General features: G+C 36.1%; 1 protein-coding gene and 1 long non-coding RNA gene across 2 annotated transcripts; one reads left to right on the plus strand and one right to left on the minus strand.

Annotated features, from left to right (window-relative positions):
* Positions 1–3491: 3491 nt before the first annotated feature.
* Positions 3492–4438, minus strand: LOC141386322 (uncharacterized). Its single transcript, XR_015493954.1, has 2 exons — positions 4191–4438; positions 3492–3708 (listed from the first exon to the last, which is right to left on the minus strand). It is a non-coding gene; the product is annotated as an uncharacterized LOC141386322 (long non-coding RNA).
* Positions 4439–4681: 243 nt separating this feature from the next.
* stk35l (serine/threonine kinase 35, like) lies at positions 4682–18000 on the plus strand. The gene is given in 3 exon segments (NM_001008627.1): positions 4682–5304; positions 8715–9478; positions 17023–18000. Coding segments are annotated over 2 exon segments (1194 nt in total). The 5' UTR covers positions 4682–4838; the 3' UTR covers positions 9443–9478; positions 17023–18000.
* Positions 18001–18692: the final 692 nt, after the last annotated feature.

The following is an 18692-nucleotide window of genomic DNA, read 5'->3' on the forward strand; positions in this document are numbered from 1 at the left end:
TGTAAGAAAGACAGTAAAATCGATTCTTAATTCATCACCACAGCCGAAAAGAAGACGCATATCGGTTTTGTGGACACTTAATCAGATTTATTTTGTACATTAACATAGCGGATGTCCATACACCAGTGTATATTAATGTGTATCCTGTCACATTTGCTGTGCAAAAACAGTGCAAAGCTAAACGTGCTTGGAAGTGATCTTTATAATGACTGTGTGTGTGACTCATCATTGTAGAAAGGCTTGAATTTACTCCGCAACAAATATAACAAATAATCATTGGGAAAGTTCTAACTGTAGTAAGGAAGATCTGCTTCATTCTTGTCTGTCACTGTGCTGTTTGTCTACGTGAAGGCTATGGCTCTTACACACACGTGGGAACAGTGGACAGGGAAAACTAGCACATTCACATTAAAGGCACAGGCAACAAAAACAGTTACGATGCTATAACAGCTCAAATGTCCCAGATTTATTAAGGTATATAACAAATAATCACAAGCGATTTATATTACATCTTGAAAAAGGGTTAAAATAGGTGCCTTTTAAGTCTACCATCCAGGTACTGACCAGGCTCAACCCTGCTTAACTTCGTAAGGACAATCACGTGAGTTGTAGAGCGATAGCTGTTGGTTAATACAATTGGATCTGTATGCAACCTTTATGATGCAAGCTGAGAGTGCATCACTCAACGATGCAATCTCAGACACAATGCACTCAATGGAGTGAGTGACGTCACTGTGACGGGTAAGGTTAGGGGTGGGGCTAAGTTAACATATTAAAAACCATTGGATGCAGCTCAGATTGCACTGCACCAGGTCTACATCTAGACCCCTCTCGATTAAAATAAAGTCCTCCACTTACTATTACAGATGTTAAATGTGATCCTGGACCACAAGTGTATATTCTTAAAAATCTTGAGTTGCACAATTGTATTTTCAGCATTAGCTAAAAGGCTAATGTGAGTCAAAATAATAAATTTGTCATTCATGGCAAAAAATGATCATAATATTAATTAAAATCATGTTTCATGAGGATATTTATGAAGAAGTTTCCTACTGAAGACTTCATTTTTGATTGGTAATATGCATTGCTATAGCAATAACGTAATTTGGTTGACTTTAAATGATATTTTCTCAGTATTTTAATTTAGAACCCTCAAATTATTTTAAAATAGTTATATCTCTTCCAAATATTATCACATCGATACAAACCATTAATTATAATACTTGAAATTTTGATTTTCTACTCTACTACTGACTTTCTAGTCTGTTGTTTGGGTATAATTTAGAAAACTGACAGTCTAATATTTATTTGTGTTTGTGTGTAAAAACATTCACAACATTAATTCAAAACATGCGTTCAAACTGAACTGCCAGGAGAGGGAACAAGCTTTGTCTAGCTGGCTAGTTCATATAAAGCACATTCAGACTTTCCTCACTGTAAAGAGACAAACAACACATTGACATTTAAGCAGGGAAGCATCGACTGGCAAAGATTTCAGACATGACCTCATGCCAGCCCGTGAATGTGGATGAATGATGGCATATGAGGTCACTGAGGAGGTCTCATTAGGACAGTCTTTTTGAAATTAAATCACAGTTAGGTTCAGATACTAAATAGTTTAAATGTTTGCGGAATTTATTAATTTATAAGACATGAGACAGTGTTTGTTATTGTAAAGAAGATCGTGAGAAGCAACAGCTGCCACTTCGTAATGCTGTCATCTTATGTAAGCCATGTAAATCCTGTTCAATAATATCTGAAAGCTTATATCCTTTCTCTGTGAAGCTTAGTCTTCTGATACTGTACACAATGGATTGATTCTCACTCACTGTTTACAAATTATAACATTTACACCATTATTACACCATTACTTTTTAATAGTAAAGTAAAATAAAGAGACATTAATTAGCAAATTTAGAAATTAAATTGTCTAGATTAGATTCTCAAAAACTCTTTTTCACACATTTTCTCTGTATTTACTGGATTAATAATTGTGTATTTAGGTTTTAGTCTATAAAGGTGAACATGTATTATACACATAGAAATCACATTTTTGGAAGCAACACTATATACTGGGGGGAAATAAGTGTTCAACACGTCACCATTTTTCTCAGATAACATATTTTCTAAAGGTGCTGTTGGCTTGAAATTTTTACCAGATGTTGGTAACAACCAAAAAATTCACATAGCAAAGAAAACAATGTTAATTAATTTACTAATTAAGTAATGTGTAGTAAAATGAAATGACACAGGAAAAAAATATTGAACACAAGAAAAAATGGATGTGTAGAAAGACAGAGAAAGCCCAGACTGTAGCTGAAATCTCCCAGTAGTTATTCACCAACCCTCTGCCCTTCCTCATTGCAAATTATTGCTTTAGTCCAACATCAACATTATCAGGATGATGAAGATGAAACCAAGGTGGTCATTTCAGCAAGACAATCATCCAAATCACAACCAACCAAGGAAACTCTGAAATGATTTCAGAGAAAAAATATCAAGCTGTAGAATGGCCCAGCCAATCACCTGACTTGAATCCAATAGAAAATGCAAAATAAAGATAGACGAGATCCACAGAACCATCAAGATTTTTACACTGATGAAGTCGGTGTAAAAACTCACATCTGAACAATGCACGTGACCTCTATGAGGCATCTTTAAGCTGCATCATCAAAAAAGACTTTAATATAAGTAAATGCTGAGTAGTTCAGTACTTTCTTCTTGTGTGATTGCATTATTATTTCAGATAACTTTTTTTGTAATATCTTTATCTTTGTAATGTTTGGGTTTTTACCTAAATTTGGTTCAATTCCATGTCAACTGAAGAAAAAAAAAAAAAAAACTACTAACCACCCTTTCTGATTTAATGTAATAACATGAACATTTCATAAAGCTGCTTAAAATGATAATTATTGTAAAAGCATTATACAAATAACCTTGAATTGAAATAAAAAATACACAATATTATACATGTATGATATAAAAAATTATGAAAGATACAATTGACTTTAATTATAGGCTACATATTTTCATGCCAACCGTCATGGTAATGCCACCAAAAGATGATTTCTTTATACTTCAAAACAAGAATCTATTGATATATAATATTATATGATATAAAATGTATATGAATATGTCTTAAAACATGGCGCTTTTTATTATTTTAAAACTAATAAATGCCTTAAATGCTGGTTTTATTTCAATTTTGGAAGGCAGAATAAACAAAGATATGTTTTACTATAAATCATAAATAAGAAAAACTTGACAATTCTAAAATAGCCGCCTTTTTTCCAAAGCTGTAAAAGAAGAGTTCACATACAAAAACCTCTGAGTGCTGTCTTAAGTTTTCCTCTAAAATTAGCGTTTTCCTATGTTTATGTTTAGTTATTTCACTTTAAAAACAATAAAAGAAACCTATTCTTTGCTATAACAGTGAAATTACTGAACCTACATACAGGAGACTGTGAAAAAATGGTCGCTTTAGAAGAAAGTTCTGATTCACTTCAAATATATTTGATGGCAGGTGATGGGTGTTTCAGAAGCCCAGATGCTCCTCATCGTGTCCGGCCACGTGTGTGTGTGCGCGCGCGCTGAGCTGTAGAAGCACATGCTCGCTCATGCTGGAGGGACTGAACCATTCTGGACCACACCACGGGTGACAACGGTCTTCGTGTTTACGTGTATTTACGGGTTTTATGCATTGACAACCTGAAGTGAACATAAAAGGAAAGCGAGTATTAATCTACAATTAGAAATCAATGTACTGATGTACCACAGCATGTAGCCCATGCTGAGTATTGCTAGAAGGGCCAAACAGATGACGTAATTCTTTTTTTAAATTTTTATAAATACACACTTAATTTGTTTTTGATTTATTTAAATGCTATTTTTATGTAATACCTTTTTTATTTTAATATTAACAAAACATTATTTGCATAAGTAGCACAACAGTGAGATGCAAAAATATCAAGAAAATAGCAATGATGGTGATAGTAAATAATAAAGAAATATATTAATACATGTATTAAAAAAAACAATAAACAATCATAAAGTACACATAACATAGTTGTAGTGGGAAAATAATACCCTCATTAAATAAAACATTTTCTTACAGAACGTCAAAAGACAAACTTATCAGAACGTTGTCTTATTACCGACAATAAACCATTTATGACTAAATTTACACTTACACTCCTTCAGATGTGATACACATTTCACCTTGTCCAAGGTAAATAAAAAGAAAAATAGACTTCAGTTAAATATTTCCAATCCAAAATCTAAATAAATCCATTTAATTATTTAAAAAACACTTCTGCACGTGAATATTATTGCTTTTTAGAATTTGCTTGCTTCTGTTGCTCTCATTTGTATGTCACTTTGAATAGTGTCTGCTAAATGCAAAAGTGACAACTGTTTCAGTGTCATGTTACAAAACAACACTCGTAACGTTAAACACATTTTCAAAAAAAGCCTAGATGAAATTAACATGAACAAATTGTATGTATTTAAAAACACACGGTGTCTTATATTTCCTTCAGCACCAATTTAACAACACAACTCAAGCCACAAGAGGCGTTTACTTGAAACGTGTGTCTCGTGTGTCCTCGCGGGTCATCGACCCCCCCCACCGAACAGGGAAGTGGGACGATCCAGACAAGTTCTCTCAGTTCATTCAAGATTCATTCCGTTCGGACCAGATGCAGGACGGTCGCTGAATCGCCGTATGAAAACAAACCAGATGTCAGCTAATATTTAAGCGCTGCTGAACTTCCTCGAGCCCTGGAGCTATGAACGCGGAAGATATTTGCCAACGCACGCACACAACGTGAGGAGGCGCGATGAACGCAAAGGACCGAGAGCGGCGCCGGACGCGCAAAGCTGGCAAACGAGCCGAAAGCGCGAGTGTCCTGCGCTCGCTCAGCGTCGACAACATTGACGAGGAGAATGAAACAATGGCAGGCGAGCTGGACATGGGCAAACATGGCAGCCTGGAGAGGCGGATCATTGCTCCGCGGTACAGCTTGCTCCGTGAAGTTGGCAGGGGCAGCTATGGCGTTGTGTACGAAGCCATTGCCCGTAAATCAGGTGCGAAAGTGGCAGTGAAAAAGCTGCGCTGTGACGCGCCCGAGAATGTGGAGCTGGCGCTGGCCGAGTTCTGGGCTCTGACCAGCCTGGAGAAGCGCCACGAGAACGTGGTGCAGCTGGAGGAGTGTGTGCTCCAAAAAAACGGGATGGCCCAGAAAATGAGCCATGGCAATAAGCGTTCAAAGCAGTATTTGAGGCTGGTGGAGACCTCGCTGAAAGGTGAGGGGTGTTAGTTCATTCAAGCAATGCTATTTTGCAATTGTTCTAGAAGGTCAACAGTGTATGTGGGTTTTGTCATGCTCAAACAGTGTTTTTTGTCAGTGACAGCTCTCTCGCTTGGTCGAAATGACACATTGGGCATTTAAAATTGACATAACGTCGATGTATAGTGATTTAGCATTGTTATATGAGGTAAAACGAGCAAGGATCCATTGTTTGGCAGTGACTCACTTATGACACCGGACGCTTGTATCGCGCATGTCTATGTTCTACATTTAAGATTTCTTACATAAAAAGTAAACAAGGCGAAAGTCGGTCAGATTTGCCCTCCTCCCACAGCCTTTTCTCGGTTATGAAACTGAGGTTGGGAGTGGGGGAGGTGCTGGTCTTGGGGTCAAATCATGTCGACTTGTTAAAACAATGAAGGAACTTACATGACAACTGTTCACGTATTTTACACCCAAAAAGAAGACGGTGGGGATTTTCATACAGGCCAATCCGGCCTCGTTAATCCTAATGTGCTGGGATTGCCTCTTTGTTTGACTGCTTTCATATGTATGCCTGAGTCATCAACGTGATGTAGCTTTGTGTACTGAATGATATGCAAAGTGATGCTAGACGATCAACAGCTCTCAAGCAAATACAAGTCTATATTTAGTTTATGTGGATCTGAAAGTAGAAAAAGGATGGTTTATTGTTGTGTGGGTATTACACCGTGAATAGTCTTCATGTTCATATATACAGGCATGTTTATAAGAATTATCTAAATTTCTATATTAAATATATATTTTGAGAAATATACATTAATGTTTCCTTTAACTTTACGGTTATGTTAGCAAAACAACAATGTACTAAGATGGATGACGATATTGTCACAGCAATCCCTGGCCACAGATCCACAAACAAATAACAAAAATTAGCTGCTTTTTATTTGTAAGGCCACCCTATGTTCATATCAACACTAAAAATTTAGAAACACTACACATTCTGCACACATACTGTGCCGTGGCCTGCTATTTGTTGTTCAAGTTGTCATGAACTTGCACATACCTTTTGACTGAACTTGTAATACATATCATAAGTACATGACCTCACCATCATCACAAAATCACGTTTTTGTAGTTTGAATAGAGACAATAATTGCTTTGTTTTTAAGAAATTACACTTTAAAATGTGTCTTTAAAAATGTACGCTTTAGGCATTCAAAATATTTTTTGTTGTGTAAATGAAAATCCCCCCCCCCTCCCTTTATATGAAAACGGTGGCGGAAAAAGGCCTTAGTTGAAGTGAAATTGGAAGAAATTTAGCGCAAAGTTACAATGCATCTTGAGGACGATTTCATCAACAGAACAAATCAATAATCATGCATATTTCATGAACTAGTTTTACGCTGTGCTTATGGAGCCAAATCAGTCTCAAAAATAATACATTTACAAAGTTTTCATGCATCCACAACAAAATCCAATTTGTAAGTTTAAAATACGATTCAAAAATACACAAATCCAATTCGTAAATTCAAAATGCGATGAATAAATAGACAAATCCTACTCGAGAATTCAAACCACGATTCAAAAATACACAAATCCAATTCATAAATTTCAAAACGCGGTTCATAAATACACTAATCCAACTTGAGAATTAAAAATGTAATTCATAAATACACAAATCAAGTTCAATTGGCAAAAATATTTATGATTTTCTGGCTCCATGTGCTCTTGACATAGTAAAGCGAGGTAATTCGCAGACAAGCAGCCATTTTATTTTGGTGACAATATTAAAAATCTGAATTTCATATTGTTTCAGAATAATTTTGTGCTTTAACAAAAAGAGATGTGATGGTTTGATTGTGTTTTTGTTCTTGAGTATTTTTTCAATGTAAATGACAACATCAAATTACGTCATTAGAAAGTTTTGAAGTTTTACAATAAGACCTTCTTTAGATTTTGGTAATACCTGTGAGTCTCACAATATGGTTTTTATTTACAGCAGCATGTGCAGATTCAGGTAATGCTTGCTCAACAGAACCAGGAAAGGGATAAAAATAAAACCCCTGAAAGCACAGTGCAGTGTTTATTAATTACACTAAGGCATTTTGGCTTTTATCAGGGGATACAAGTCAGTATTTGCTGTTCATATGGGAGCTAGTTTGGTCCTCTGGGAAGAAACCGTAAACAGCCTCAAACTGGTTCCACACAGCAATCCAGCCTTTGAAAGTGATGACAAAGCAGGTCGTCTTTTAAATCTATTGCATTTGTTTCTGCTTCTGTTTGGTGCTTATACCCTCTCACTTTAATATATTGTTTTGACACTTAAATATGTGCAGTGTGTGATTTTTGAGTTCCTAGTTGGTAAAAGCAAGTTGGTTTACTTTACGGCCAAATTTGTAACGCCCCTTGCTGCTATTTTCAGGCATGCATGAGCAACTCTTTCTGCTTGAATATGGAAAGACCAAAACCAAGTAACAGTTTGTTGGAGTGGCATTTTATTAATGTTTTTTAAATATGCAATGGCAATACATTTTGATTACATTGGCATTATCAATTTTTATATTGGGTATGCACCTTTCAGAGTAAAAAAATAGTGGATGAACTCCTTTAACTGCAGGCACTGGTGCATTTAACTGTAGATTTTGACTACAGGTGCATTAAAATAAGATGCAGTTACTTTCATTAAATTTCAGTCATTTCCTTTGATCTCTTTATTTGTTTCAGCCAGGCTTGTGGATATTTAGGGAAATGACATTCTTATTGTAGAGAGCATTTTGTTTCACCAATATGTTCAACACTGAGTATGTTTACATGGACACCAATAAACTGATTTTAATACGATTAAGACATAGAGCATCATAATCGATCTAAACAGAAATTGAATTAAGATGTGGAGTACACCGATTTTAGTTGCATTATTAAAGTTCAGTACAAACATGTAAACACCGCTATTAAACTATTACCATTCTGTTGGATTTTCACTGCATTTTGCTACAGGATAGCATATACACACAGCTTTTTGACACTATTCTCTGCACCTACCGAGTCGGGGAAGGATCACAGACACCTGCATCGTGAAATGCGGAGGTTTTTTCCCATACGGTGTACAATATCAAATTCCACTAAAACAACTCTGTTCTAGCAGTCTATACTCTCTTCCAATATCTTGTTTGTCATAGGGGGCATGCTTGAAATGTTTCTGAATGAAAAAGGAATTGTTAAACTGCAGTTAAAGTCAACAAATGAAAAATATTAAACACCCGAAATCACACAAGAATCCAGAGGAAAGTGAGTAATTTGGTGACGCAATGATGTTAATCGAATTATGTGTTATAACGGAAGTGGAGACATGTACAAATGTAAAAACTTCAAAAGCCCTAATACTGAAGTGTATTTATCTCTGAATTTGTTTTTTATTTCCAGGTGAGCGTGTGCTGTCGTGTCCTGATGAGCCCTGCTACCTGTGGTTTGTCATGGAGTTTTGTGAAGGAGGAGATCTGAATCAGTTCATCCTGTCCCGCCAGCCTGATCCCCACACCAACGCCAGCTTCATGATGCAATTGAGCAGCGCTGTGGCGTTCCTTCACCAAAACAACATTGTTCATAGAGACCTCAAACCAGATAACATCCTTATCTCGGAAAGTTCTGGAGCGCCTGTGTTGAAGGTGGCAGATTTCGGACTGAGCAAAGTGTGTGCTGGTCTGAGTGCCGGAGTACGGGATGCAGAAGAGGGACTTGACAAAAACAGGAACGGTGTTGTTAACATCAATAAGTTCTGGCTCTCGTCGGCATGCGGATCAGACTTTTACATGGCACCAGAGGTTTGGGAAGGACATTACACAGCCAAAGCGGACATTTTTGCTCTGGGTATTATCATCTGGGCCATGATCGAGAGAATCACTTTCATTGATGCCGAGTCCAAACGGGAACTACTTGGGACGTATGTGCGGCAGGGGTCTGACATCGTCCCGGTTGGGGAGGCACTCCTGGAGAACCCAAAGATGGTATTGAGTATTCCCCAGCGCAGGCGCTCGCACATGTCCGAGGCACTCCGAAAACTTTTAAAGGACATGCTGGCTGTCAATCCTCAGGACCGACCAGACGCTCTGGAGCTGCACAATAGGATGGGACAGGTCACTTGCGCGGCGTGAACTTTGACCTCTGTCCTAAAAGCATTGCACACACAGGTATGTCTCTGCCAAAGGAGTTACCTTTAAAGAACAGATTTGGTTGGTTTTGGGTTTGTTTGTTTTTTTAAGGCTGAGCTATACTTGTTCATCAAGTGATTGCCGTAAACTACAGCAAATGCCTTGCGCATAGTCATGCATTTATACTTCTGCATTCTGTTTATGTTGCGCTGCAACAACACTTCCTAAACGCTAGCTGGCAGCAGGCTTTAATGTTCCTCTGTGTTGATAATTTATTTGATTTTTTTTTTTTTGTGGCTGTTTTGTTTGCATGGGAAATGTCTGTAATGCTACCTTAAGGTACCTAAGGAAGCTCTAACTCGCTTATTCAGCGCCGAAAACAAGCTGACATGCAACAGATTTATCCATAAACACAAAACAAAAGTTTCCACATGGAGTTTTTCCATGGGACACAACACTGGTCAAACATTCGCTCCAACAGGCTCGCTCCAATGTTTAGGACGTTTTTTTGAGAGGTGCGCATATGGATCAGCGTCAGCCACAGCAAAGGGTATGTGACTGTTTAAAGGCTGCCCCGGACCATTCGCACACACTTACCACAGAAGTGTAAGGGTGCACGCTACCGAAGCATGCCCAGGCACATTTCCCTGGTTCATATGACAAGTGTGAGTGCTCCAAATCGGGCCCAGATGTGGTTCAGGTGGCTGGCCCTGGCCCGGGTGGAAGAGGTGTGCCAAAGCGTGGTTCGGTTGGCCTTTGGCGCAGTACACTTGTGATGTAAGTGTAAACGCCTGAGCCTGAAACTGAAGACGCAACGTCACTTTTAAAGGACTGTTTCATAAGGATTTATTAATCCTTCGTACTTTTCGATAAATGCAAACTGCCATAGTTTATTAAAATACAAAAGTGTGCTCCGGTTTGAAGGCAAAATGCAGTGTGAGGGCGAACTCGCATTAGGTACAGTTGCCTGAACTGTGCTGAAGCACAATTGTCCTCCCCTCTTCCTCTCGGCCTGCACTCACATTGCATTTTTTACCTACCGAACCTGAGCATGGTTACATCATTGATAATGCAACTGTCCGGTTTAACAGGAGGAGAAGCACTCTCGTTCAGCACAGTGGACATTGTTTTTCAATTATATAATTTTGTATTATTTTTAGTCGTTTGAGATGCAGTGACATGCAGTCACATATTTTGCCGAACAGATCCACCCCTTTTAACGCTCATAAATTATGATAAAGTCCTCATGCTGCAGGTATTAGGAGGTTTGCTGAAGGTGCAGCTGGTGTGCAATGAGGGATTTTCGTCAAAGTGTCCAATAAAGATGTAAAATTAGACGTTTGCAATGTATGTCGTGATAAAGTCCCTTGAGGTGGAAGCAAGCAATGGCATTTTAACACCTTCAACATGATATAGGCATCTTAGAACAAGCCATACAACTGAATATGCTGAGTATGAGAAGTATGATGAACCATGAACCATGCAGTATGAACCATGCTGCACGGATAGTACGAAGTGGACAGACATCGCGTTCAAAATCAGAATCATGGAATTAATTTGCCTCTACAAACAACCTGTGATATATGGAGTGCAGGCGCCTGTCCAATGTCCCTGCTAAGCTTAACAGCACACTTTATTGACTCAAACTTCGAAAGACACAACATTGCGCTACACTGTCAGGATTTCACAGGGTCACATTCTGCAGAGGGTTTGGTGAACGTGTTTAACGGCATGTTTCAGTCACAGCTGATCCATAGAGAAAAAAAATCCATGCGATTTTAACAGACATACTAGTATCTTTTCCATTAAGTACATGACTTATTCATTAGATACTATCCTAGTGCCAATTCTTTAGATACTAGTGCTTTTTAAAAATATACTAGTGCTTACTCATTAGACACTAGTTCATTTTATTAGATACCAGTCCTGATTCGTTAGATACTAGTACCTATTAAATAGATACTAGTACGCATTCATTAGATAGTACATATTAATTAGATACTAGTACGCATTCATTAGATACTAGTACTTATTAAGATACTAGTTTTTATTTATTAGACACTAGTACTTATTTTAATAGTGACTGGTAACTATTCTGTTGTTACTAGATGTAAATTTGTCTTGATTTCTATGGGATTTGTCTTTGAGATATCAAATACAGTTTTGACTAAATGGTGCAAATTCTGCTAGATAAAAGATTCCCATTCCCCTGCCATTATGTGGTCAGCCGTAATCGGCAATCGGCAGAACATGATTTTTGCGATCTATGATCAGCCCCAAAAATGCTGATTGAAGCATCTCAAGTTTATTTGCACATCCATGAATGTCAGAGATGGTGTAAAGCAGGGGTGCTCAACCCTGCTCCTGGAGATCGACCTTTCTAAAGAGTTCAGCTCAAACCCTGATCAAACACACCTGAATCAATTAATTAGGACCTGAACAACACTTGATAATTACAGGCAGGTGTGTTTAATATGGGTTGCAACTGAAATCTGCAGGAAGGTTGATCTCCAGGAACAGGGTTGATCACCCCTGGTGTAAAGTCTGTCATAGATGTGTAAAACAAGTTATGGCAAACGTCTTTGACAATCTGATGACAGGTCAAAACAAACAGTAAATAAATGGCTTTTCATTGATTTGTTACATAAGGGAGCATCATTCAAAACCGAAGCGGACACATCTCTTTGCTTCTCGCTCTACACAAAAACTGGACATTCCTCTCTAGACGTTACTAATAACAATACATTATGCTAAATGTTTATCCCTTTAAGACCACTATTATTAGGAGTGTTGATTCCATTGATGAATGATCCATTTACTGACTGATTGCCGGCTCAGTATTAGCTAGAATTTCAGTAGTTTCTTTTTTAATATCCCTGTATTCATCTGCCATCTGTATTTTCACACTGCCTTCCCAAGGGTGTTGATTATTTCGATGAGACCCATGGGTGGTGAAGTGGAGAATAATAAGACATGAGATTCAAGGATTTGAATCCAAGTTAAACCTTCATACATCATAAGTTATGCAAGTTTTGAAAACACCTTCATTGTTTTTCCTACAGCAATGAAGTCATTCATCACTGTTTCAAATTACAGTATCACACTTGTTATGACAGCTCAGTCAAGGCTTGAATCAGGATTTTTTTTTTAATGGCATGAGCTTCTGTTGCATGCTTTAAGAGCCTCTTTTGTTTTTTAAAAGTGCATGCTGGGATAGCTGTTACACAACCGCACCCATTCACCACCACCCCTTCTCTAACTCTCTCTCTCTCTCTCTCTCTCTCTCTCTCTCTCTCTCTCTCTCTCTCTCTCTCTCTCTCTCTCTCTCTCTCGCTCACACACACACACACACACACACACACACACACACACACACACACACACACATATATACACTTTGCCTTGAGGCACAGCGCTCATCAGGCAGACCAGGTGACTGGGAGTTGTTCCTTGTGCATAAATGGAAAGATTGTTGGTTTTGACATGCCGCACACAAATGACAGTTCCTTGCAGAGGACACAGTTTAGTCTGTAAATTGTTTCATTAAGGGACATGCAACGTTACAATATCAGTCATTGTTCAGTAGTGAGACCTGATCACTTTGCACAGACAGGCAGAAACAATCAGGTTTTGTGGGATCAGTGTTTGCTCCTGTCGTTTGCCAGCATATGTTGGTGGATTAAATGGTTTTTCATATATTTAATTAAGAGTGCCAAGTTCCCATTTCTGCCTATTGGTCACCTTTGTGTCAAGTGTCCATGATAGATAGATAGATAGATAGATAGATAGATAGATAGATAGATAGATAGATAGATAGATAGATAGATAGATAGATAGATAGATAGATAGATAGATAGATAGATAGATAGATAGATAGATAGATAGATAGATAGATAGATAGATAGATAGATAGATAGATAGATAGATAGATACTGTTTTATTGAAAGTAAGATCCATAAAACGATACTGTTTACTGTAAGATGACGACACCACATACTGGCTTACCTAATGAAGCATTTTTGGTCATTTTCACAGATGTATAAATGCAATTATATACATTATATGCAATTATATAATTTAAACACCAAGGAAAGCTTTTTCCTTTTAGCTACATTGTTGTCATGTAAACGTAACCTCAGACTGAAAACAAATGTCAGTATGAATGTGTGCTGTTTCACTCAAGTAGAATGTAATCCTTAGCACACCTTAAAAGTTGAATTCTCTTTAGAATATTGTAAGTGTAAAATTATACTGCGACTTTAAAAATGTCATTTGAATTTTTGTCTTATTATGACAAGATGATGTATGATTTGCATGTAAACCCTAAAGTTAAAATGTTATGTTATTGGCCAGGGTATCCCTCATCTGCAAACCTATTTAAATGCTGTACTTTAGGGCTGAATACCACTCTGCAATAGTGTTTGTGTGTTTGCTGAGAGCATGAATGCATTGTAAAGGCAGGCTTCATCATTTCCCCAGTCATTATGAGGAGGTTACAGCTGTCTGCCTCTCCGCTCCTCTTTTGTTCACCATCCCCCTCTATCAGGCAGGAAAAGGATCCTGCGTGGAGCCTCTTGGCTAATTTGCTCTCAGACAGTGGTGTGTATGTGTGAGAGGGTGGGTTTGTGCCTGAAACAGCGTGTGTTTTGTAGTTGGAGTGGCTGCGGTGGGGCATTTAGTAGCTTCTCCTGACTCAGCACATAGTTTGATCTGCAGGATACGAGGAGGAGGGGTGAGGGCTTTACTGTACGCGGATGAGATCAAGCTGCAGTCCTGCTGACTAATGACAGATAGCCTGCACAGATTTGTTTTTTCTGTTTCTGTTGGGTCTGAATGCTTTCAAATCTGATTACCCAACAAGCAATCTGAGATGCAGACCCATTTGAAATGGCCGTTATGTAACTGCACCAGCCATCATGACATTCCAGTCAGACACTCGGAAGTGCAAGAAAATAAATGGACCTCTTTTCAGTAGATTTTTGTATTTTAGTAGTCCATTATTTTGGAGATTTGTCTTTCATTTCTATAATATATATAAATGGCTGGAATGCAGGATTCTATATATTAGCCCTGGGTCAGTTTAACGCAGTGAATTCTGTGTGATTGTGGCAAATCTATCACACATTTAGTGTCATTCATGCCACATGCTGGAAACTTGTAGATATTTGCAGGTTTTTATTAACTGTGTTTAATTATTTTACTCAATTAAATACTTTTACAATTTTGCTTTTGGTGTGATCTCGGCATATTAAATTCATATGCTGCAGGCAGTGGCTTTGTGCAAATCTCTGAATGAGCTTCCTGAATTGAAGTAAAGATTTCTTGTGCTCGGGTTATGAGGGTGTTGTGAACACTGTGTGGATTGTGTAAAGCCTGGTTTATACTTCTGCATCAAGTGATCGGCGTGATCCACGGCGCATTCAATATTTTGAAGGAGTCAACATTACGGAAAATATGTTCTGCTGTCTGTGTTTCAAAACACAAATTTCTTTACTATACAAAAACAACATCTTTGTATATCTTTTCTGTTGCAAATAGTGTTGTCCTAAAAAAACAAGAAGCAAAATATAAATAAAATAACTTACACACAGCTTAGGAACTGTAAGTATAAAACTTTGGCGGTTTTAAAACCTTGGCTTTTGCAAACTGTGGTACACCTTAAAAACTATGTACAAGTAGCTCAAACTCGCTCATTTTGAGGCTTGAACCGGCGAATGTGCAACCACTTTAATCATAAGGTAAACACAAAACAACATTCCCTATCCAAAGCTCCTTTACGGGACTCGGCGCATCGGCAAGGGCTATGCGACCATGCATAGGCTGCGCCGTAGAATACGTGTGCGCTTGACGCAGAAATATAAATCAGCCTTAATTGTGAACACAGTCTATGCAACACGTTTACATCTAACCTGAGAACCCTGATTTAATGATCACTTTAATTAGGACTAAATATCCTGACAATGGCAAATAGCTTTGGTTTTAGATTTAATTTGATTACATTAATGTTTACGTTAACATTTACATTTACAAGATATTTTTAACTGTTAATAAGTAGGCCCATCACCATATCTATTTTTTGTTGTACAATGTATTGCACCAAAATGTGTTGGAATAAACTATATTATTGTCATTTTAAGTCCATTTATGGCACTCATATAAAACCAGAATAACAATATAAAAGCAACATTTTATGCAATTTTCACAAGTAAAAAAATAATTAAAAGAACACAAAGTATTTTATTTATACGTATATTTAATATAATTATAGTAATTTTTACAATTGAATAATTAGGCATTGGAATGTCAAAACATATTTCCTAAACAAATAAAGGTTAAATGTTAACAAAAAAAGTGCAAGGGAAATGTTATATTTTTTTTACTAAAGTGAACAATACTGAAACTGACACCACCAGTAGACACCACAGGCTGCGCAATCAGCTTAAATGTTGCTAACAGGGTTTTTTTTTTTAATGTATGGGTGATATCTGTTGCATCATAAGGATAATAGAGGTCATGATCTTATATTAAGTCATTATATTGATTATTGTGACCGGCCTATTAATAAGAGAATACTGCTATAAAACAGCTCTGTTGTATAAACTGTTACTGCGCTTTTTTCGTATACCAGAACTTTTAAAATAAATGTGTGCAATACCCTATTTCTAAATTTATTGTTGCATTTTGCCAATAAGAATGTGATTATTTGCAAAGAATTCATGTGATTTATCATGGCTGTGTATCACAAAGATTTCTGTCATTGTCAAGCTAAAATTAGTGAGTTAAATAGAGAGTAAAAGCTCAGATATAGCCAGTTTGTGTATTACAATTAAAGCTAACAGATGCTAATGTTTTCTTAATTAATGTTCAACAAAATTGCAGAAAAATTAGTTGAGGATTTTAAAACCTTTTTACAAGTCTTATCAATTATTTTATAACTCCGTTTTTCTTGAGAATAAAATTAGTACAGTCTTTATACTAGACATGGGACGATAGCTTTCAAGGTATACCACGGTTTAGAAAGTCAACGTTTTGAAAACGCCAACATTTCCTGCTATACCTTTCCTGAGGTATATGTAAAAAATTAAATTTCCTTTTTCATGTTTGTTTGTTTGTTTTTTAGGACAACAGTATCTCCAGCAGAAAAAAAATCCAAAGATGCTGTTTTAAATTGTAATGAAATCTGGTTTTGAAACTAATGGAGACCTTTTTGAAACTTATGGAGATGTTTACTGCTCCAAAATATGATAAAAGTTTCTCAAAATAAAATATATTGTGTTTAAAAGGCAAAAAAAAAATTTTTTTGTTTTTTTACGCAGATGTTTAAAAAGGACATATTTTAGAGCAGCAATAACAATACATGAAACAGATTTTTTTTTCTTTAGTTGTTTTTTTATATAGTTATTTATTACAATTTTTTTCTTCCAAGGTTATCATACCATCTGAATCATATATTGGCCCATGCCTAGTCTTTACTTCCTGATACTGAAAGTTGCTTGTTCCCAATTCAAATGTATAACTTGTATAACTACAAATTTTTTTCTCATTTAATAACTTGATTTCCTGTTTTTTCATTCTTTTCTTAGGTTTACCTGTTCCACGAGAGACCAGAAGGGACTGCATTGCTTGGAAAGCTGTGAATCTTCCACTGCTGATTTAATGTGAAGAGTACAAAGTACTCAACTTGGACACCAATACAATGTTTGCCACATGTAGATTTTTTGTTTACAGTAGTGATTTAAACAAATCATTCATCAAGCCCAGAAGTGTTCAGCCAAATTCAATCACCGGTTACGTCACTAAGAGTGAAGTAATGCTAAAAAAATGTTGAGATACAGTAAGTACAATCAAGCTAAAACTTGCAAGCTTTTTATTAGTCTTAACAGGGGACCGGGACTTTAAAATTCCTTTAGCAGAGCTTGCCTAGTTGCTCATCTTCTCAAAACAATCCTTTAAAATTAACAAAGTATTTCAATTATTTTATTTGATAATTAAAGTTGTGTAAGCAGTGAAGCCTTCAGTATAATAACACAGTAACACATTAAGACACTCACAAAATACTTGACTACATTTTTGTGCCCAACCATATAAAGAAATGCACATCACATCAAAATAATTCCATTTCCATATTCTCATAGTCTTATTCTTGGGTCCAACCTATGGGTTCTCCATACTTAATCGGTGTTGTGATAAGATCGTCTAACACCATGTGAATCAAAAGCAAACTTTTATATCTTGATTTTGTTTCTACTCACATGCTCATGATCTTAAGCCCAATATTGAGATTTTATTTTCTCCTTGAATGCAGATCGACCCTGGTGCCTTGAAGTCTAGTGATAGTTTTGTTTTTCAGCTTTATCTTTTAAATATGCAGTGTATTGTCAGAGCTTTTACACATTACACTTTACATTTTAGGCATGTGCAGTTTAACCTTTTAGGTATGGAGCCAGATCAGTCTCACAAATCATACATTTACAAAATATAATTCATACATCCACAACACAATTCATATTTTAAAAAAACACAATTCAAAAATACACAAATCCATTTAATAAATTCAAAAACAAATGAAAAATACATAAATCCAATTAATAAATTAAACTATTCAAAAATACACACAGCCAATTGGTAAATAAAAAAAACAATAAAAAAATACACATTTAATTCTCTAAAAACAATTTAAAAAATGTCAATTCCAATTCGTAAATTCAAAAAATTATTCAAAAATAGACAAATCTAGTTCATAAATTTAAAACACGATTCAGAAACACACAAATCCAATTTGTAAATTCAAAAAACAATTCAAAAATACACATCCAATTCGTAAATTCGAAAAACAATTCAAAAAGCCATTTAATTCATAAATTCAAAAACAAAACAAAAAAAATAATCAAGTCCAATTCATAAATAAAAATACACAAAAAATTCAAAAATACACATTTAAATTCAATTCGTAAATTTAAAAAATTATTCAAAAATCCAATTCATAAATTCAAATCATGATTCAGAAACACACAAATCCAATTAGTAAATTCAAAAAACGATTCAAAAATACACAAATCCAATTCATAAATTAAAAAAGAATCAAAAATACATAAATCGAATTCGTAAATTCAAAAAACCTAAAAAAAAAAACATCCAATTCGTATATTTAAAAACTATTTAAAAATGCACAATTCCAATTCGTAAAAAATATATTTAAAAATAGACAAATCCGATTCGTAAATATAAAAAAAAGATTCACAAATACACAATT

Source organism: Danio rerio, chromosome 6 (assembly GCF_052040795.2).
Source record: "Danio rerio strain M-AB ecotype USA chromosome 6, GRCz13ab, whole genome shotgun sequence".
NCBI classification, from domain to species: Eukaryota; Metazoa; Chordata; class Actinopteri; order Cypriniformes; family Danionidae; genus Danio; species Danio rerio.